At 37.2% G+C, this 23,398-nt stretch overlaps 1 protein-coding gene across 1 annotated transcript in view; it reads right to left on the bottom strand.

Moving 5' to 3' along the window:
- Nucleotides 1–23,398, bottom strand: part of LOC150088808 (E3 ubiquitin-protein ligase RNF115-like) — a 166,114-nt gene that overhangs the window by 42,992 nt on the left and 99,724 nt on the right. Inside the window, exons 6-7 of the mRNA XM_090370911.1 lie at nucleotides 13,300–13,324; nucleotides 13,092–13,164 (exon numbers count right to left, since the gene is read on the bottom strand). Of these exons, the coding sequence (XP_090227037.1) occupies nucleotides 13,092–13,164; nucleotides 13,300–13,324 (98 nt within the window). The remainder of the gene's footprint in view (nucleotides 1–13,091; nucleotides 13,165–13,299; nucleotides 13,325–23,398) is intronic.

Below are 23,398 nucleotides of genomic sequence, written 5' to 3'. Positions count from 1 at the left end.
TCTCAGTTGTCCTAACAACCAATAATTAGGAATCTGTCAGAAAAAGTAAGTGAAGTTTGGCAGACTGTAAGTGGAAATGGTCATGGGTGACATTGCAACTGAGACCATGTATGACCGTGAAATGAATGAGCACGTGTTTGGGAGGTATAGAACTTTTCTCAGATAAGTTTGTTTTATTAGTTAGCTAGAGGTTAGCTGAAGGTAACCTCAAGTTTTTCCCTTACAAATTCCAGGCACATAAATCTGCTGATCGAGACAAACATAATCCAGCAAAGGCAAATATAATGTTCAGCAACAAAAAAAAGATGGACAAGATGAGAGGAGCGGATTAAGAACCATAAAGATTCAGGACGATACTCATTTCCATTTGAAAACATGTAAATGAATTTTATTTACATGTTTTGGGAAAATGCATTTCCTGATGCAACTGAAGGGAAACTTCATTGTATGAAATGCATAATACTGTACACTAAGTGTAAATAGCATTAATGGCACACTACAGTTTGAAGATAAACACAAAATTAATATTATTTATTATTTTTTTTCATTTTAGCCCCAAAACGTGAAAGGTATTAGAACCTACAGTACTGTAGTTCAATGTACAGGTTGAAGGTTGAGAAATCAGAATTAAAACAAGACAAAACTGGGTTTTAGAAGGACTGAAGTTTTCTTCTCCCATGGAAGAATTATCTGTAGATCAGAATTTAAGGAATTAATGGGCTATAAAATATTTAAGGGCAAAGGCCTCATGCTACGAGGTAGAATGACTAACATATAGGTTAGTGCAAAAGCATCATTTTAATGTAGCCATCTACCAAAGTAGTTAAATAAATTAATTAAATTGGCATTGTTTTGGTTATATCTCACATTGTGCCCACCCACCAAAGAGAAGCCAACAAGCTTTGAAACGGTACCATCCGGGTGGTGGTGGTATCTGCTGAGAATAAATAACAGTATTCTTCTCCACTGGTGAAGTGTTACTTATTTGAGGTAGTACAATACCATGGCAACTCATTGTGAAGGCATTCACAATAAGATATAACCTGAAAACAATGCCAATTTAATTACTTTGGTAGATGGCTACGTTAAAATGATGCTTTTACACTAACCTATATGTTAGGAACTAATATTTGCTAACTTTATCATTGGTTATCCATTTTGAACTGGGCATTAAACAATAACTTTTCTTTAAGTATAAAAAGATTAGTAACTTCTAAAATTACTTCACTGAACATTCTTCATCTTGTTAGATTTACCAACTGTTCCCTCTGAACTCAAATAATGCCATCACAAATTCCCTTGTGAAAATTAAAACCCTCCCTTTACCTTTGACAATGCATATTTCCTTAGGTATGACTCATGTTAATGTATTATGATTACTACAATTATTTCTTTATGTGAAAATTTTCAATATTAATTGGAATCTTAGTGAAAAAATAAATAAGGTCATAATTCTGTTTTCCTATGAGGCATCTCTACAGCAGTCATATAATAAATCCAGACATGTACTGCTACCATGAGAGCAACCCACCACCAGTACCAACATATCTCTGGAAAAATGGAACTCCTCCATTATAGTACACTAGTATCTGCTCACTTACTAAGCACTTGTCTGTATAAATTAATCACTTTCACTCATTTGTTCTGTAGCACAACCCCCAAATCTCATTTTCACTTTCCCATCACTAATGTCACATAGGCTGACTCAATATCTCAACAATTCTTATCTATTAGATGTACTATACCTTGGGATGACACCATATTTCTAATATTTTTATGCCAGAACATATATATATATATATTTCAATATAGACATTTATATATGTGTCTATGCATGCACAGAGAGAGAGAATTCATACATTATATATACACACATACATACAAACCTCTAACAGGAAACTAACTGATTTTGTAATAACTGAGAGCAAAGTGGAGGAGAAATTGTTGAAGTTAAACATAAACAAGTAATATAAAAAAAAAAATTTTTAAAGTCAATTCCTACTTAGGTCAACAAAGAAAAATTTTATTTTAGTTACTTTTTATTAAATAATTACAATTAATATAAATATGTATATACATATGACAGAATCACAATATTAAGTGGAAAAATAGAAAGCGAATTATTTTTATTCACATGTTTCATTTTCCATTTTGTTCCTTCCTTGACTCAGACTAGGACCCAGAATGAAAAAAGAATCTGGAAAAGAAATTTTTTTCCAGCGATCTACACGCTTCGCCACTGACGGTATTTATTCCTAAATTTATATCCTGCTAAATATCTTATATAAGAGAAATTTTTTTCTCCCATATAAAACTAAAATTAATTACGGTCCACTCCATCAGTGGCCCTGATGATGGAGTAAGGCTTCTTACAACAGGGGGGCGCCCGGTACCCTGAGGGGCACGCTAGTGACATAATTATTTTACTACCCTATGCCATTCACCTTCTCGACACGTAGCTCAATCTTAAGGTTAGGTAGGAGAAGTGACCGACAATCGATGACAAAGATTTTAAGGAGAGAAATCGGAATTGAACCCAAAGCATAAAATTTCTTCAATTTTATTTTTTGAGAAAAATCCTTCATTCTAACCACTAAGCCACAACTGCTAACTCACTCTCGAAAATCATTTGGATAAAATGTCTACTTAAAGCAAAAATTTATCAAAAAAATTATTGATTTTCGCAAGAATTGAACTCGCATTCTTCACCTTCACGTGAAAAATACTGAAATCCTTGCATTTTACCGATTGAGCTACTGCCTGTTGATTTCAATTTTCATTACAAACTGCTAAAACTCTATTTAAAGTATTAAAAATTATTTGGAAATCAAATAAAAAAATTTTATGCTTCGACGAGATTCGATCCGAAGGCATGAAGATTCTACGCCGACGTTCTACCAACTTTGCCATTGCAAGACAAATTTCTTTTAAATTTATATCCTGCTAAATATCTTATATAAGAGAAATTTTTTTTCTCCCATATAAAACTAAAATTAATTAATTAAATTTAATTAATGAATTAATATTTGAAAAAACTGTATTAACATCAAGTGTCATCCACTACAAGTTTAAAAAAATGTATTTGAACTTGAGTGGATGAATAAAAAGTATTTTATTAACGATTGAAAATTTGAACAAGATATATAAATATATATAGGGAGAGTGTGAACTAATAGTAGGAATTGAAAAAGGAACCTGGGGCAGAGGAAATCTATCCAGTTATAATGAAGGAGGCAGCAAGGGAAGTAAATAAACCCTGTTCTCAAACATTTGAGAGCATACTTAGAGTCAGGGGAGGTCCCCATGAACTGACGATGTGCAAATGTATCTCCAATTAAAGGGGACTCAGAGAGTGACACAAATAATTATATCCTGAAAGAGGCCTCTGAGGTCGGGAAAACTCATGTCTAAAAAATATAAATTCATACACCGACCATTGAATAAAATTTAAAATTTAATATGACTACAATCTTTACACAAAAATATTTACAATAAACTATTGCGGAATGCTAAAAACTGTAATAAAAGATCATTTACAATAAAATTTGCTAAAATATAAAACATTAAAAGCGCTAAAAACCTGAAGCTTTCGGGAGCGTCAGCTCCCTTCTTCAACAGTGATATGACTTCCTGCAACATCTCCTTAAGTAGCAGGCTACTTAAGGAGATGTTGCAGAATTATGTCTAGCTAGTACTACCATGTTGTTTCAAGGAACTATGTATAAGCAGGTTCGCGGTACTGCCATGGGTTCACCCATTAGTGCCACCGTGGCCAATTTGGCCATGGAGGAGTTGGAAAGTAGAGTTTTTAGTGGGTGTTGGTTTCCTATTAGGAATTGGAGAAGATATGTTGATGATACCTTTGCCCTGGTCCAGAAGGGGAGGGAGGATGATGCCGTTTGCTGGCTTAATAGCTTCTCCCAATTTATACAATTCACCTCAGAGGTGGAAACGGGTGGTACCCTGTCATTTTTGGATGTTCTAGGGTGGGTTTTAGACTTAAGATGTCAGTTTTTAAAAAACCCATGTGTAGAGGTCAATACACCCATTTCAATTCAGCACAAGCTGGACAATACAAGAATAGTGTAGCAAAAGCTTTATTTGACAGAGTAAGATCACACTGTACCACTTCTGAGGATAAAGAAAAAGAAATTAATCGTGTCACGGCAGAACTTAGAAAGTGCGGATACCCCCAGAGGATCCTGGATAGATATAGCAGAGGAGTGTCCGAACGTAGGGAGCTGTTCGTTCCGGTAGCCACCGCATACATCCCCTACTATCCGGGCCTTACTGAAGATCTGGCAAGAATTTTACGGGGTTATGGGACACGCTGTGTACAGCTTCCTGGGCGGAGGCTGTGCACAGCTGTGTCTCAGGTCAAAGAGCGCATACCAAAAGATCTTAGTAGTGGAGTGGTTTATAGAATAGAATGCCCGGATTGTGGGGGAAACAAAACGACGGCTCAGGGATCGTCTGGGGGAACATTTAAATGCCATAAGAACCGCTGAATACAACAAGTCTGCTGTGGCCGAATATTTTTGGGAGAAGCAGCATCAAATCTCCCCGGAGGACGCTATTATTTTGGATCGTGCACATGGATACTGGGAGCGTAAATGGCTCGAGGGTTTACGGATTAGTTCATCCAGTAGGAATACCATCAATAGAGATAGAGGTATACGTATTAATCCTATCTTTGAAACAATTATATTAAGGTCGGATGAACGATTTTCTTTGCCACGTTCCCGAGACATTTCCGCTTCCAGTTCTGACCATGTGCCGATTGAACCACGTGGAGAAATACCACGTGTGGAGGTACCGTGAGCCTGCTACTTAAGGAGATGCTGCAGGAAGTCATATCACTGTTGAAGAAGGGAGCTGACGCTCCCAAAAGATTCAGGTTTTTAGCGCTTTTAATGTTTTATATTTTAGCAAATTTTATTGTAAATGATCTTTTATTACAGTTTTTAGCATTCCGCAATAGTTTATTGTAAATATTTTTGTGTAAAGATTGTAGTCATATTAAATTTTATTCAATTGTCGGTGTATGAATTTATATTTTTTAGACAAATAATTATAGACCTGTTAGTTTAACTTCTGTTCCAGGGAAAATAATGGAGTCACTGGTTAAAGAGATGATACAGGATCACCTAGACAAGACAGCAGTAATAGCTCACACACAGCATGGGTTTGTCAAGGGGAAGTCTCGTCTGACCAATTTGATTGGATACTACAATGTGGTCACAAAGTAACTCGATGCAAAAAATAATTTTGATATCATATACTTGGATTTCAGAAAAGCTATTGATACTGTTGCACATGGAAGACTGCTGTACAAATTGGAGTGGTATGGCATTAAGGGCAAGTTACTGCAATGGATAAAGGGATGATTGAGTGGGAGACGACAGAGAGTGGTAATAAAAAATTGACCCTGCTCTACATGGACTAATGTTAATAGCAGAGTCACCCAGAATTCTGTGCTAGGCCTATTGTTGTTTTGTGTATTTATCAATGATATTGATGAAGGTATATCAAGTTTAATGTTCAAGTTTGCAGATGATACAAATGTTGGCAGGGTTGTTAACGACAGTAAAGACAGTATGCTACTGCAACAGGATCTAGAAAAGTTAGGCAGATGGGCTGAGAAGTGGCAACTGAAGTTTAACATTTGACAAATGCAAAGTACTCCATATGGGTAGCAGTAACTCAAGAGAAACGTACCAACTGTGTGGTACTACACTCAGGGAGGTGGAGAATAAAAAAGACCTGGGGATAATTGTGCAGTCAGATATGAAGTTCTTGGATGCCGTCCAAGTAAACCAACTTCTCACTCTCCTGGAATGCCACTTCCAGATCACAGGGAACATATTATGCTTTCTCTCCTCTCTTCTGAATAACAGAGTTATAAAGCTTCATACGGGAGATCGCACCCTTACTAGATCCGTCACCGCAGGAGTCCCACAAGGAGGGGTCCTTTCGGGCCTTCTGTTTTCATCCATTATCTTCCCACTGGTTGCACATTCTCGATGTCTACTGAGCTATGCGGACGATATCAAGATCCTCACTCCCATCATCCCCGGTCAAGACCTAGATCTGGTAAAAGTGGAAATTAACAACACTCTCACCACAGTCACATCTTACCTCTGCCAGTTTGGGCTCAAGATCAATCCTGCTAAGTCTGAATTCATGGTGTATTCATTGAAGCAAACTCCTTCTCTCCAGCCTTCGGTCGGCAACACCCTCATCCCAATTGTGTCCAGCCATCGTGATCTGGGCATTGTATTTGACTCCAAACTTCGATTCAACGCCCACATGGATATGCTCCTCACACGTGCTTCAAGACTCCGGTGGATAGCAAAACAATATCTCCTTCATATCAGAGATAAAAAGATAACCGTGAGGTACATAAGAACAGTTATCTTTCCACCTTTACTCTAAGCGGCTGAAATTTGGGCGTCAGCGGCACCGTCAATAAAGAAACCACTCTTTGCCACAGAATTCTGGCTCCTAAAGTGGGCCAACAGGAAACACAACCTTCCAGCTCTGATTCGTACAGCTTGCCAACTCTCTCGGAATTCCACGGCTTCCCACCTTAGTCGACGACCAACGCCTCCTAGCAACAGTCAAGATGATAACAGGCATAATTGCAACACCTTCATTCTGGGATACCTGTGGCTGGAGGATCCCCCCTGCTGCCCTTAGAGCCAATCACGAGCTCTACTCGCATTCAGCACGACTCCATCTCTCTGACAGGTTCCTTCCTCAGCAGATGCTCAAGCAAACCCAGGCACTGGACGCCGACCTGAACAAATTCACTGCTGACCGGACTTACCGGAAAAAAATTATGACGAGTAGGACTAATCAGCAATGACTGATGTATACCTTGCATCTGTTCCTGTCTGATTGAGCTGGTGCTCTTATCTCGATGTTAAGTCAGCTCAATCAGATTTAACTCTCGTAAGGAGTTCTCTCCTTTGTATTATAATGCTTTCTTTGTAAAATTACCTTTTTGTAAATAATTGTTCAATTTTCCCGGAAGTTTGGGAAACTGTAAGCCCTTGGCTTTATGGCCATGAAGGGTAATAAAGATTATCTCTCTCTCTTTCTCTGAGCAGTGCAGATGGGGTGCCAGAGCAGGTCATGGAGTTTTGTCAATGATATATAGGAATTTTGCTAGCAGAGACAAGGAGGTGATTATTGCTTTGTATAAGGCAATGGTCAGGCCACACCTTGAGTATTGTATACAGGTCTGGAGGCCCCATTTTAGGAAGGATGTTGAGTTGCTAGAACGAGTACAGAGAAGGGCAACATGACTGGTGAGAGGAACAAAGGGGTGTGCTTACGAAGAAAGCTTAAGTTCTACAAGTTGCAGCATCTGGAGACTAGGCACCTGCGAAGTGATCTGATCGAGATATATAAGTTCTTGAATGGTTTGAGCAGGCTCAATGCTGACGGGATATTTCCACTTGCTCAGATTAAGAACCTGAGGGGGCATAGATTCAAATTGAGGAAAGACAGTTGTAGAATAGATGTGCGGAAGTTTGTCTTTAGCCAGTGGGTAGTTGATAGCTTAAATAAATTTAAGGCTGAACTAGGCAAACATTTGGAGTGACGGGATGGTAGAAATGGGAAGGGGTTTTTTTTTTTTTTTTTTTGCTAATGCTGTATAAGCTTGCTTTCTTGCATCATATGCCTCAACTAATGCTATACTTTAACTCCACGTGTCTATCTTTCTTGTACATTCTGTATTTTCTACATATTGGGACGACACCATATTTCTAATATTCTTATTATGCCAGAACATATATATATTTCAATATAGACATATCTATACAGGGTGATTCACTACAAGTGCGACAAACTTGCAGGAGGTGTAGGGGCACAAAGACGAATCGGAATCACATAGCATTGCAAGGTCCGAAATGCCTTTGTCGTGCGGTAGACAACGTTGAACGGGAGGTCGTGTGAATAGCAATCCCGCTGGAAGTCAGCATTTGCGAACCAGTTCCCGAGGCAGTAAGATGGACGAGTATTCAAACGTTGAACTGGCCGACATGCACCTCGCGTATGGAGCTGCAGACTGTAATGGGCGCACCGCTCTGCGCTTGTACCAGGAACGTTTCCCGCACAGGCGTGCTCCTCATCATACAATTTTCACACGTGTGCACAGAAGGTTACGTGAGACTGGTTGTTTCACGAGAGGTACCATGAATCGAGACCGAACGATGAGGACGCCAGACAATGAGGAGAATGTCCTACGTCTTGCAGAAGGCAATCCGAGTACGAGTACTCAAGTGATAGGCCAACAATTGGGTATTTCCCAATCCGCTGTATGGAGGATACTGTGAACAAACCAAATGAGTTCATACTATCTGCAACACGTCCAATCATTGGAGCCTGCGGATTATCCACTCCAGAGGACTTTTGCTACTTGGTTTCTTCAACAGAGTGCGGCAGACAGCGCATTTGCTGCGTCCGTATTTTTCACGGATGAGGCAAGTTTCACAAGAGAGGGAACCTTCAATCAACATAACGCCCATTTGTGGGCTTTGGAGAACCCCCATGGTACACGAACACGCGCAACTCAACGCCGTTTCTCTGTCAATGTTTCGGCTGGCATTGTTGGAGACCACCTCATTGGACTGTACTTCTACCCCCTCGTCTGGACGGTAGGGCATACTTGATCTTTCTACAGCAAGTCCTGCCCGAACTTATTGAAGAAGCACATGTTCCTCAGTCGTTGCGCCGCTCAATGTGGTTCCAGCATGATGGGGCTCCCCACATTACGTCAATGACGTCCGCCAACACCTAAACGTTACATTTGGACAGCATTGGATAGGTTGTGGTGGTCCGGTTCATTGGCCTGCTAGATCGCCGGACCTATCAGGCCTGGACTTCTTCTGCTGGGGTCAAATGAAGACATTGGTGTACGAGACCCCCGTTGATTCAGTTGAAGACCTCATCGCTCGCATCTATGTAGCTGCCGGGGAGATTCGAGACATGGCAGGAATCTTCCAGAACATTAGGGATTCCATGCGGCGGCGCTGTGAAGCCTGTGTGACTGCTTCTGGTCGAACTGTCGAACACCTTCTGTAGCATGGCTTTTTGCCAATGTAAAACTTGTCATTAAAATAATTTCTGTTACACTAACAAGTTGCTGTTTCTGTTCTTTTTATTTGCTTCTTTGTTCACGTGACCTCCCGCATGACGAAGGCATTTCGGACCCTGCAATGCTATGTGATTCCGATTCGTCTTTGTGCCCCCTACACCTCCTGCAAGTTTGTCGCACTGGTAGTGAATCACCCTGTATATGTGTCTATGCACACACAGAGAGAGAAAATTCATATATATCACTCACTCATTCACACCCACACACAGAGAGAGAGAGAGAGAGAGAGAATGTTTCAATAAAAAGGCATCTTGCTTATTTTTAGGTTTAGGCTACATGTCTGGACCTTTTTAGTCATATTTGGGCTGTTGTTGTTGTTTGGTTTTTAGGAGCATTAGCAATTAAGACCATATTGCTCCGGAATATGCGGTGGTCATTCCCTGACCTTTCCGCATCCTCCGTATTTGGTGGTGACAGGCTCGAACCCCGGTCTAATTATATATATTTGGGCTGGAATTTTTGAATTTGACGTTAAAACTGGACTAAGTATCACCAATTTAGATATTATGATTTCTAACTTTAAATTTTGATTAATCAACTGCTTTTTTTGCTTAATGGAAAAGTTGTTTCCCATTATCAGTCTAGTCTAAATGCATCATCATCAGTGTACTATGAAGCATTATGTATTCTGAAGAACATCGGTAAACCAATTTTCTTTGAAGAAAAACAAATAAAAATGGTTGTAGTGTGAGGAGACACAACAAAAACTGTACTAGATGGTTAAATGTGCATTCTGAAAAGTGAATCCACATACAACTGTTGTTTTTGTTTTAATTTTTTTTAAAAATAAAATCAGCTTATATTTGTTTCAGAAGTACACCAACAATTTTAGACTAAACCAAGGATGGAAAATTTTACTATTGGGGAAAAAAAAAAAAAAAAAACCCAGTCAATTAGGCAAAATTTTAATTTTAGAAATCATTTAGTAGCATCATGACATTTCCCTTTGGTGTTCATATCAGCCACCATTGATCTAGGGTGTTGCAATTTTATCGCAATGGTACAGATTGATTGCTAATATGACACAGTATGATGTCTCCCTTGTTGGAAGTTACTGAACTTAACTCCTCATTTCATCTACTATATTTTGTTGATGTACTTACTTCTATCATGAATGAGGTTGCTTTTATACCAAATCATGTCATGTGGATGGTGGGTAGTTCTTTTCAAATCCCAGAGGTATCCAGATACTCTTGAAAATATAGTATATTATTATCTGTTTAACATGATTTCTTGAGTGGCCAGAATTTTGAAACACCAGATAAAATAAAATCACAATTCAAAGATGACTTCCTTCCTTAATTCTTGCTTAAGTTTTAGTAATAAATATAAAAAAAAAAAAAAAAAACCACACACACACACACACACACACACACACACACACACACACACACACACACACACACACACACACACACACACACACACACACACACACACACACTTACATTTGAATAAACATGATACTTCATTTATTATCATAATAAAAAAAATGCAAAGTTCTCACTAAAAAGAAATTAAATCTTGTATATATATATATATATATAGAATAGTAAGGATAATATAAAGAATTATTAGAAAAAGTAAATCAATCCAATAATAATACCATCAGGGACCTAAGAAAACGCAAAAAAAATATTATCGCTTTTTACCGACAATCTAGATGACTTTGTAAACTCTAGAAGGATCTGTATTTATAAATGATATTGATGATGGTATATCGGGCTTAATGTCCAAGTTTGCAGACGATACAAAGGTTGGCAGGGTTGTCAAGGACACTACTGACACTATGCTGCTGCAACAGGATTTGGAAAGGTTGAGCAGATGGGCTGAGAGGTGGCAAATGAAGTTTAACATTGACAAATGTAAAGTACTACACATGGGAAACAGCAACCCCAGAGCAACGTATCAACTCTGTGGTACTACACTGACAGTGGTAGAGAATGAAAGGGACTTGGGGGTGGTTGTGCAGGCAGATATGAAGTTCTCTGAGCAGTGCAGACGGGCTGCAAGAGTAGCTCAGGGAGTATTGTCAATGATATACAGGAATTTTTCCAGCAGGGATAAGGAGGTGATTATTCCATTGTATAAGGCGATGGTCAGGCCACACCTAGAGTACTGTATACAGGTCTGGAGGCCTCATTTCAAGAAGGATGTAGAGCTGCTGGAACGAGTACAGAGAAGGGCAACAAGATTAGTGAATGGAACAAAGGGGTGCTCTTACGAAGAAAGGCTTAAGTTTTGCAAATTACAGTGTCTGGAGACTAGGCACCAGCGAGGTGATCTGAGAGAGGTGTATAAAGCCTTGAATGGTTTAAGCATGCTCAATGCTGATGGGATTCTTCCTCTAGCTCAGAAAAATCACCTGAGAGGGCATAAATTCAAATTGAGGAAAGACAGATGTAGGATAGACGTGCGGAAATTTGCCTTTAGCCAGCGGGTGGTTGGTTGGTGGAACAGACTTCCATCCCTTGTGGTGGAGGTTGATAGCCTAAATAAGTTTAAGGCTCAGCTGGACAGGTATTTTGAACGAACAGAGGGGTGAAGTGGAAGTGGGTTTTTTTTTTTTTTTGGCTGATGCTGCATAAGCTTGCTTTCTTGCATCAAATGCCTCTACTAATGCTAATGCTAATACTTCAACTGGGGCCAACCACCCAGAATGAAGGCAAAAAACGACAGGTTCTCTGTTTCTGTGATGATCAATATATGTTAAATAATTTAAATCTAAACCAAATATAAACCAGTATAGGCCAAATATAAATAGAATATAAATAAATCGAATGATGATAAAAGTTAAGAAAATTTAGAAATATTAGAATCAAAGGTAAGAAATATAAGTAAAATATAAATGTAAGCATATATTAATCATCATTGACCTGACAGAGAACATAATTTAATGATTAAAATAAGATTAAATATATAATACATACTACATATTGACCGTATCTAGGACATAATGTAATAGTCGTCAAAATAATATGTGGTGCCCCCTATGTGATGGATACGGTAAAAATAAATAAATAAATAATTAAATTAACGCATAGAGAAACATGCAGATAGTAAGAAGAAAAACTAAAGGAGTAGGAATAATAGAACCTGAACTCCACAAAGGCGAAAAATAGTGGTATAGATAAGAAATAGTTTCTCCTACGTCCTCGGATTGCCCTAATAATTTCGGAGAAATAAAAATAAAGAGTGTAGGACAGTTTAAAGACATTACAAGATATAAGTTGTGGCTCGGGTAGGGGGCACCACATATTATTTTGACGACTATACATTATGTTCTAGATACGGTCAATATGTAGTATGTATTATATATTTAATCTTATTTTAATCATTAAATTACGTTCTCTGTCGGGTCAACGATGATTAATATATGCTTACATTTATATTTTACTTATATTTCTTACCTTTGATTCTAATATTTCTAAATTTTCTTAACTTTTATCATCATTCGATTTATTTATAATCGATTTATATTTGGCCTATACTGGTTTATATTTGGTTTAGATTTAAATTATTTAACATATATTGATCATCACAGAAACAGAGAACCTGTCGTTTTTTGCCTTCATTCTGGGTGGTTGGCCCCAGTTGAAGTCATCTAGATTGTCGGTAAAAAGCGATAATAATTTTTTTTTTTTTTTTTTTTTGCGTTTTCTTAGGTCCCTATTGGTATTATTATTGGATTGATTTACTTTTTCTAATAATTCTTTATATTATCCTTAATATTCTATAGACATTATGGGTGTATTGCATGATTGCTTGCAACTGCATTGACTCATAAATATTAATTACATATTAGTTACAGTTATTGTCGTTTTAACTTTCTTTCTTTACTTTTTCAATAATTAAAAAAATATATATAAATATATATATATACGATAAAGGCAAAATACACATGACCATTGTGCCAAAACCTTACATGTGTAATTATAGCATCTAAGCCTTCTCTTCCCCAAGCATAATCTCCTGGATTTCCATGCAGTGGAAAGAAGCTGTAGGATGAAATGCAGTATTAATTTGAAGTTACTAAATTCATTAATAAAATAATGTTTTATTTGTTTTAATAAAAAATAGACAAATAAAACAAAATTCTCTATTTGACACTTAAAAACAGAAATAATGCTTACAAAGGATGTTCAAATTCTTCAGCATCTAGGAAGAAAATTAAATAAATATTGTCAGATCATCACATAAAACAGCATACTAAAATTATGGAACAATTAACTCACTCTTAAAAATATAAAATTCTCTTTTATTTAAAATTAAGCCTGAAAATCAAGACATTTATCAAATTTTTTACTTATTTTTGAATAGTATGTAATAGTTTTGAATAATATTAAATGCTTTGGTTAGTTTGCTTTACTGTCAAAACTCAGCCACAGAGAGCAAAAGACTCATAATTCTTTCTCTATAGCCAGGATTCAAACAGAGGCCTTTCCCACAGTGTGGAAGGACAGCAATCATAACCAATGTGCTACCCATGAGAGTAAATGTTTTGGTCTCATTCAAGTGACCAATACATATATATGGCATTACAAGGCAAATTTATGAGGTAGAACTAGAAAATTAAATATGCTGAATATGCATAATCTTGTGTTTGGAGTATTTACTTTTTTAGTTAATTTTATCCTGTATCACTGGGAATAATGGGTTTCTCAAAAAATCAGTGACTGGATTGCTTTGTTTCGTTAATAACCTAACCATGGAATTTTACTAATCTTTTATTATAACAATTAGTTATTTAAACTGAATAATTTTCCCAGTATATAATTACAGTAATATATATCTAATAGCTACATCAGTAAACAGTTTCACTATTACAAGGGAAAGAGTTTCATCAAGAACAAAGAGATGTAAAATTTAATATTAGTAGTAAATTAAATTTCTTAATATACATGGGTGGCATATATCAAATTAAGATTATTGCTGTTTCATAAAGTAACAAATTTTAATACAATATTTTATATTTTCCAGCAGAGTTCCCACTTTAAATGATTGAGAAATACAAGGGCTGCCCTAGAATAGCTGAAATAAAATTTATCATGAGTTTAATCATCCAAACTATTCTCCACCTACTGTACTTCCCTCAATACATCTATTTGTCCATTTCTTTCATTTCTCAGATTTATTATATTTTTATTTATATTGCATAGATACTTCCTTATTACTAGGCTCTCAGAAAATATAAGTTGCATGCAATTGTCTGCAATTACTGTATAAATTTTTCAGCTATGTTAATGGAATGAAAAAAAAAAAAGAAAAAAAGCTTAAAAAGGATGATTTCTGAAATCTTCAGCTTGCTATTTATATAACACATTAGCATCTAAGACCATATTATGATATGAATGTTATTGCTTGTATAAGAGTGTGTTCATGGGCCGATCTGCATGATGTGCAGGCTGAAAAAGTTGGAATAACTCATAGGGGGAACACTACTCCTGCCTGAGATCAGTTCATTGCAATCCTGATTCCTCCATTCTGATTAAATTTGAACCTGGGTCTATTTCAAACAAGTGACGAAACCACTAAATTACAACTAAAAAAAAAAAAAAAATGCCGACCAGGCTAGCCAGGTAGGTAAAGTGCCTGCCTGGCAACACAAAGGTCGCGGGTTCGATTCCCGCCTCGGGCTTGGATCACAGTAAAATACAAAAACTTTGGGAGGTGCAATATGGCCATAGAAGCTGATGCACCAACAACTAACAAAAAAAAAAAAAAAAACAACTAAAATAAAGTATCATAAGTAAAACTGCAAATGATATAGAAATTCATCAAAATGATATTGAAACTATACATAATATACTATACATACAGTTTCTGCTTCAATGGAATTCACAGCTTGAGGAATCTTGTTTTCGAGTTGCTAAAGATTGTTTGGCAGAAAAGAAACATAATCTTGACCATTTATATAGTCATCATAAGAGTTCGGTGCTGTGTCCATTGTTGTTTTGTGTATTCATCAACGATATTGATGAAGGTATATTGGGTTTAATGTCCAAGTTTGCAGATGATACAAAGGTTGGCAGGGTTGTTAACGACAGTAAAGACAGTATGCTACTGCAAAACTCAGGATCTGGAAAACTTAGGCAGATGGGCAGAGAAGTGGCAACTGAAGTTTAACATTGACAAATGCAAAGTACTCCATATGGGTAGCAGTAACCCAGGAGAAATGTACCAACTGTGTGGTACTACACTCAGGGAGGTGGAGAATGAAAAAGACCTGGGGGTAATTGTGCAGTCAAATATGAAGTTTGCTGAGCAGTGCAGATGAGCTGCCAGGGCAGGTCATGGAATCTTGTCAATGATATATAGGAATTTTGCTAGCAGGGACAGGGAAGTGATTATCCCATTGTACAAGGCAATGGTCAGGCCACACTTAGAGTACTGTGTACAGGTCTGGAGGACTCATTTTAGGAAGGATGTAGAGTTGCTAGAACGAGTACAAAGAAGGGCAACTAGTTGGATGAGAGGGAACAAAGGGGTGCTCTTACCAAGAAAGGCTTAAGTTTTGCATATTTCAGCATCTGCAGAGTAGACACCTGCAAGGTGATCTGATTGAGGTGTATAAGGACTTGAATAGGTTGAGCAAGCTGAATGTTGATGGGATTCTTCCTCTTGCTCAGATTAAGGACCTGAGGGGTGCAAAGATTCAAATTTAGGAAAGACAGTTGTAGAATAGATATGCAGAAATTTGTCTTTAGCCAGCAGGTGGTTTACTGGTGGAACAGACTTCCATCTTTTGTTGTGGAAGCTGATAGTCTAAATAAATTTAAGACTGAGCTGGACAGGCATTTGGAACGAATGGAGGGGTAAAATGAGAGGGGTTTTTTTTTTTTGGCTGATGCTGCATAAGCTTGCTTTCTTGCATCATATGCCTCTACTAATGCTAATGGTAATCATAAAAAGTTTCTGATATATGATGAATATGAATATATCATATATATGGCTTCATCTGGCCAATTTCTCATTCAGTAATCCTGTTACTGCATTATGACAATGGGGAAATGCCCCATCTTGTTGAAAAATACAACTTTCTCTGAAGTATTCATGATGAGGCATTAACCAGTTCAAGCATATCCAAATACACTATTCCATTTACAATATTTTCAACAGAGAAAAAAAAAAAAAAAAGACTAAATTTTGTTGGATACAGAGCAAAAAACATTCACTTTCAGCTTGTCTCACAAATGTTCAAACTGTAAGTGAGAGAATGAGTTCCCCATATCTTAAGATTGTGACAATTCACAAAGCCTGAGATGTGGAAACTGGCTTTATAGATAACAGTTCTTTTTCTGCTTCAATCCAGTTCAAAAGTTTATTACAAAATGTACACCCTGATTCTTTATCATTTATGGTTATTTCTTGAATAATCTGCCACTTGTAGGGCTTTATTGTTAAACTATTCTGTAACAGTTTCCAAATTGGCTGCAGCACACCTAATTATTGACTAGCCCTGCAACTGATTTTCTCATGCGGGCACCAACTTACTCAGTGGTTTTTTTCACATACACTTGGCCTACAGTGACTCAGCCTTTGCACAAACATCCAGTTTCTGAAAATTGTTTATGCCATGCATCATTATGTATGCTGATAATCATACTGTATAATATAATTTAAACAATAGAACCTGTGTGATGTCATCATATAAAGAACAAGAGTATATATACTTTGCCAACAACCATTAAATATAAAAACCTTGCTCATAAGTTAAATGGCATTACTGATTATATTAGATGAATGGATGGCACCTCCGTAGCCAGGTGGGCAGGAGCAGCAGTGCGTAGCACACACTTCTTGATTAGACCAGGGTTCGTGCCTGTGACCACTCCATATCCCTGGAGCAATATGGCCTTAGTTGCTAATGCTCCTAAAAACCAAATAACATAACAGATGAATGGAAAAAATTTAAAAGAACTTTAGTGGAAATTGCGAGCGAGAGAGAGGGGGGGCAAGGCAGAGGACAGGGAATTCAGAATACCATGGCAGATCCAGCAAACAGCTAGAGAAAAGAAAAAATATTTTGGAATATAAAGAAAAGTGCAATAGGACTACAGTATGTCTGAGAGAGAGAGAGACTAATGAAAATTTTGGGAGGATTTTGTAAAAAAACATGGAAACAAGTAACAAGAAGGGTGGAAAATGACTTCCAAGATAGTTTTTGCATTGCAATGATTTTCAGGAATGTGTTAATTATGTATCTTGAGGGTTACCTGTCAGAATCTTGTTAACAGGAGAGGGATACCTTGTTAACAGGAGAGACTGCTTCTAAAGGGATGGGATACACTTAAATAGAAAGGGTGCAAGAATATTTGCTGATGCTATTGAGGCAGTGTTAGGTGGGTCGGAAAACTGCTAGCTTGGGGGGGATACAAGGACTAATAGATTAACAGTAGCCACTGGCAGAGGTGAAAGTGATTCTTGCACTGCTTCTATTGGAATGAGCAGAAGCCTGGAAAACAAGATGCAGGATATTTCAGAGACTGCTGGGAGTCATTGCGGTAGAAGTAAACACATGAGTTGTGTTAGGGTAGCTAAGAATAGGAACAGGTGCATGTATACTTGCGTGTACACCAATGCTAGGAGTTTGGTAAATAAATTTGATGAATTTGAGGTATTGCTCAAAGCATCAAAGGTGGATATTGTTGGGATATCAGAGATGTGGTGTCACACAGATATAAGGAATGCAGAACTGGAATTTGGGGAGTACAATGTGTACAGAAAGGCAGGACGGGTTATGCTATTAGTTAAGAAACACATAAAATCCAAGGAAGTGAAGCCAGTCGACATCACTGAACAGTGCAGTGCCGATTCAGTTTGGTGTGACATAAGCATTGGGAGATCAAAATTGAGAGTAGGAGTGTGCTATAGGCCTAATGACTCTGATGAGTATAATAAGAAACTGTACAGGGAAATAGAGTGGGCCAGTAAATCAGAGAGTTTTATAATGGGGGATTTTAATTTCCCAGATATTGACTGGAATTTGGGGGTTGGTCACTCATACACTAGCAAGGCTTTTGTGGATTTATTGGATGATTGTTTTCTTCATCAGCATGTTCGGGAGGCAACTAGAGGGAGTAATACTCTTGATTTGATTATCAGTAGTGATTCTTCATGCATTAAGAATCTGCAGATAAAGGAACCACTAGGTGGCAGTGATCACAGTATGCTGAAGTAGGATTTACTCAAAGAGATAACTACCATCAAAGGTAAAGGGAAGGGTTTTTGCTTTCGTAAACTCTATAGAGTGGGACCAACTGATGATGTTACCAACAGCAAATTCAAAATGGGAAGCATTCAAAGAACTTATCTTGGAAGCTACTAGGCTTTACATACCAACTAAGAAACATTGTTCAGGGTTTAGGCCTAAATGGATGTCAGAAGAACTAATGAGACATATGGCAGAGAAGAAAAATGCATGGGATACATATAAATTAACATGTGACACAGAAGCCTATGATAGATATAAGTTGATCTGTAACCAAGTTACAAAGGAGGTTAGGCAGGCGAAGGGAGATTACGAGAAATCTTTGGCAAAGGATGCAAAGAAAAACAGCAAAGAGTTCTTTACTTATGTCAACTCTAGAAGGAAGGGGATGAATCAGATTGGTCCACTTGATATTGATGGTTCAACTGTTGATGATTCTGCTCAGGTAGCTAACAAACTAAATGATTATTTTGCATCGACATTCAGACATAAGGAGTTATTCAGTGAGGGGAATGCCAGAGGTGTATTTAAGTCTGGCAGTAAGCTAGATGATCTTGTAATAACTGAGAGTAAAGTGGAGGAGAAATTGTTGAAGATAAACACAAGAAAGGCACCTGCGGTGGATGGAATCTATCAAGTTATATTAAAGGAGGCAGCAAAGGAAGTAAGCAAACCTTTAGCCATAATTATGAGAGCTTCCTTGGACTCAGGGGAGGTACCCATAGACTAGAGATGTGCAAATGTGACCCCAATTCACAAAGGAGGATCAAAGGCTGACACAAGTAATTATAGACCTGTGAGTTTAACTTCTGTTCCAGAAAATTAATGGAAGCACTGGTTAAAGAAGCATTGCACGATCATCTAGATAAGACTTCAGTTATAGCTCGGACACAGCATGGTTTTGTTAAGGGAAAGTCTTGCCCGACCAATTTGATTGGATACTATGATGCAGTAAAAAAAGAACTGGATGCAGGGAATTACTTTGATATTACATACTTGGATCTTAGAAAGGCTTTTGATACTGTTGCACATGTATCTTTTGATAGTGCTGCACAAATTGGAGCAGTGTGGCATTGGAGGCAAATTGCTGCTATGGATAAAGGGATGAAGACAGAGAGTGGTAATCAATGGACACTGCTCATCGTGGACTAATGTCATTAGTGGAGTCCCTCAGGGTTCAGTTTTGGGTCCATTATTGTTTTCTGTATTTATAAATAATATTGATGATGGTATATTAAACTTAATGTCCAAGTTTGCAGACGATACAAAGGTTGACAGGGTTGTTAAGGGCACTACTGATGCTATGCTGCTGCAACAGGATCTGGAAAGGTTGAGCAGATGGGCTGAGAGGTGGAAAATGAAGTTTAACATTGACAAATGTAAAGTACTACATATGGGAAACAGCAACCCCAGAGCAACGTATCAACTTTGTGGTACTACACTGACAGTGGAAGAGAATGAAAAGGACTTTGGGGGTAATTGTGCGGGCAGATATGAAGTTCTGTGAGCAGTGCAGATGGGCTGCAAGAGTAGCTCATGGTGTCTTGTCAATGATATACAGGAATTTTTCTAGCAGGGATAAGGAGGTGATTATTCCCTTGTATAAGTCAATGGTCAGGCCACGCCTTGAGCATTGTATACAGGTCTGGAGGCCTCATTTCAAGATGGATGTAGGGCTGCTGGAACGAGTACAGAGAAGGGCAACAAGATTAGTGAATGGAACAAAGGGTTGCTCTTATGTAGAAAGGCTTAAGTTTTGCAAATTACAGTGTCTGGAGACTAGGCACTGGCAAGGTGATCTGATAGAGGTGTATAAAGCCTTGAATGGTTTCAGCATGCTCAATGCTGATGGGATTCTTCCACGTGCTCAGAATAATCACCTGAGAGGGCATAAATTCAAATTGAGGAAAGAGAGATGTAGGATAGATGTGCAGAAAAATGCCTTTAGCCAGCTGGTAGTTGGTTGGTGGAATAGACTTCCATCCCTCGTTGTGGAAGTTGATAGCCTAAATAAATTTAAGGCTCAGCTGAACAGGTATTTTGAATGAACGGAGGGGATGAAGTGGAAGTGTTTTTTTTTTTTTTTTTTTTGTTTTTTTTTTTTGGCTGATGCTGCATAAGCTTGCTTTCTTGCAGCATATGCCTCTACCAATGTTCTTTAGCTAATGCTAAAGAACAAAACAAAAATTTTTTCCTGTAATGGCATATATAATTGTATATCTACTCTTTCTTTTAAAGTTAAATCTTTACATTGAGACTGTTTTTTATTGTACATGGCTCTGTGTTCCTGAATTTTGAAAGCACCACCACTCAACTCAGTTAATACTCTTATATATATAATACCCTTGTATAGTAAATAAATTTGATGAATTTGAAGTGTTGGTCAAGACGTCAAAGGCGGATATTGTTGGGATATCAGAGACGTGGTGTCACACTGATATTAGGAATGCAGAATTGGAATTTGGGGAGTATAATGTGTACAGAAAGGATAGACAGGATAGGAAGGGAGGAGGTGTCATGCTGTTAATTAAGAAAAACATAAAATCTAAAGAAGTGCATCCAGTTGATATAGATGAACAGTGCACTGTTGAGTCAGTTTGGTGTGACATAAGCACTGCGAAAGCAAAAAGAAGAGTAGGAGTGTGTTATAGGCCTAATGACTCGAATGAGTACAATGAACAATTGTACAGAGAAATAGAATGGACTAGTAAATCAGAATGTCTTATAACGGGGGATTTTAACTTCCCAGATATTGACTGGAACTTGTGGGTTGGTCACTCACACACTAGTAAGACTTTTGTGGATTTATTGGATGATTGTTTTCTGCAGCAGCATGTTCGAGAGGCAAAGAGAGAGGGTAATACTCTTGATGTGGTTATCAGCATTCGTGTATTAAGAATTTGCAGATAAAGGAACCACTAGGTGGCAGCGATCACAGTGTACTGATGTGGGATTTACTTAAAGATATAATTACCATCAGGGGTAAAAGGAAAGGGTTTTTGCTTCCGTAAAGGTGAGTACAGTGGGATCAACTGACAATGTTATAAACAGAAAATTCTAAGTGGCAAGCATTCAAGGAATTAATCGTGGATGCTACTAAAAGTTTCATACATATTAAGAAATATTGTTCAAAGTTAGGCCTAAATGGTTATCAAATGAACTAATGAGACTCGTGACAGAAAAGAAAAATGCATGGGATGCATATAAATTATCAAGCTACTCAGAAGGCTAGGGCAAATATAAGCTAGTCTGTAATTAGGTCACAAAGGAGGTTAGGCAGGCGAAGGCAGATTACGAGAAATCTTTGGCAAAGGATGCTAAGAAAAACAGCAACGATTTCTTTACTTATATAAACTCTAAAAGAAAGGGGATGTATCTGATTGGTCCACTTGACATCGATGGTTCGACTGTTGATGATCCTGCTCAGATAGCAAACAAACTGAATGAGTATTTTGCATCTACATTCACACATGAGGAGTTATTAAGGTTTGAAAATGGCAGAAGGTTATCAAATTGTAGCAGGGTGCTTAATGATTTTGTAATAATTGAGAGCAAAGTGGTGGAGAAATTGTTGAAGTTAAACATAAAAAAGGCACCTGGGGTGGATGGGATCTATCCAGTTATATTAAAGGAGGCAGCAACGCAACTAAGCAAATCCTTAGCCATAATTATGAGAGCATCCTTGGACTCAGGGGAGGTCCCCACGGATTGGAGATGCGCAAATGTATCCCAATTCACAATGGGGGATCGAAGGGTGACACGAATAATTACAGACCAGTTAGTTTAATTTCTGTTCTGGATAAAATAATGGAGTCACTGGTTAAAGAAGCATTGCAGGATCATTATGGATTATGGACAGCAAACTGCTGTCCATAATGCATCATAATATTTTATCTGACATTCTTTCATTTCATTATGTAATTCATAAATGGTCCATGATCAAAGTGACCCAATAGTGTTAGCACAATGACTTTAATGGCTGCAACTACATAACTGTAATGCGCATAGAGTAGGTCTTGTCACGTGCTTGTTGTCAGTTGCCTAATTCTATATTCACCTTCTATTTGGCATTTTAGTCCCATCACCTTACACAAATGCCATTGTGTAATAAAAATGCAGGTACTGTAATTATACAGGTGTTTTGTTTTTACAATGAAATACACATATACATGGCATTTCAATTAAAAAGCACTAGAATCTATTTTGCTTAATTTCAAGTTTGTCTATTTGTTGTTTGGACCACTTTTTGTCATTTAGAGCTGAATTTTTTTAATTTGATGTTAAAATTGGACTAAGTGTCACTGTTTAGATTTTACAAATTTTAAATTTTAAATTTGCCCAATCAACTGATTTTTTTCTCAATGAAACATTGTTCTTTGCCCTTGATTTAGTCTAAAAACATCACTGGTGCACTCTGAAATAAATCTAACTAATTTTATTTGGATAAAAATACAAAACAAAACAAAAAAGCACAACAGCAGCATAAGTGGAGACAACACAAACTGTCTTCATTATATAGCCAGCAGTTCTACACAGTTAAATCCACACACTGAAGAGCAACACCATATACAACTAATTGCATCTGTTATTTTTTTTTCTCTTCAAATAAAACTGATGTTTATTTCCAAAGTAAATCAAGGACATTTTTAAGCTAAACTGAGAGAAGTAAACAACTTTCTACTGAGAAAAAAAAGCAGCTCATTAGGCAAAATTTAAATTTAGAAATATCAATTAAAAAGCACCAGTGTTTACCTTGCTTAATTTCAGGTTTAGGCTATTTGAGGTTTTTTTTTTGTCATATTTGAGCTGAAATTTTTGAATCTGATTTAAAATTGGAATAAACATTACCATTTAGATTTTACAATTTCTAAATAATTTTTTTTTTACTTTATAGTTTCTAAATAATTTTTTTAATATACAATTTCTAAATTTAAATTTTCTAAATCCTCAGTCTAATTTTTAAATCAAATTCAAAATTTCAACTCAAATACAATAATAAAGGTCCAGATGGCAAATACATT

This window comes from Mastigoproctus giganteus, chromosome 3 (assembly GCF_048544385.1).
Source record: "Mastigoproctus giganteus isolate SK-2022 chromosome 3, ASM4854438v1, whole genome shotgun sequence".
Lineage (NCBI taxonomy): Eukaryota > Metazoa > Arthropoda > Arachnida > Uropygi > Thelyphonidae > Mastigoproctus > Mastigoproctus giganteus.
Note: the sequence above shows the minus strand (reverse complement) of the source record. Positions and strands in the feature narration are given on the sequence as shown.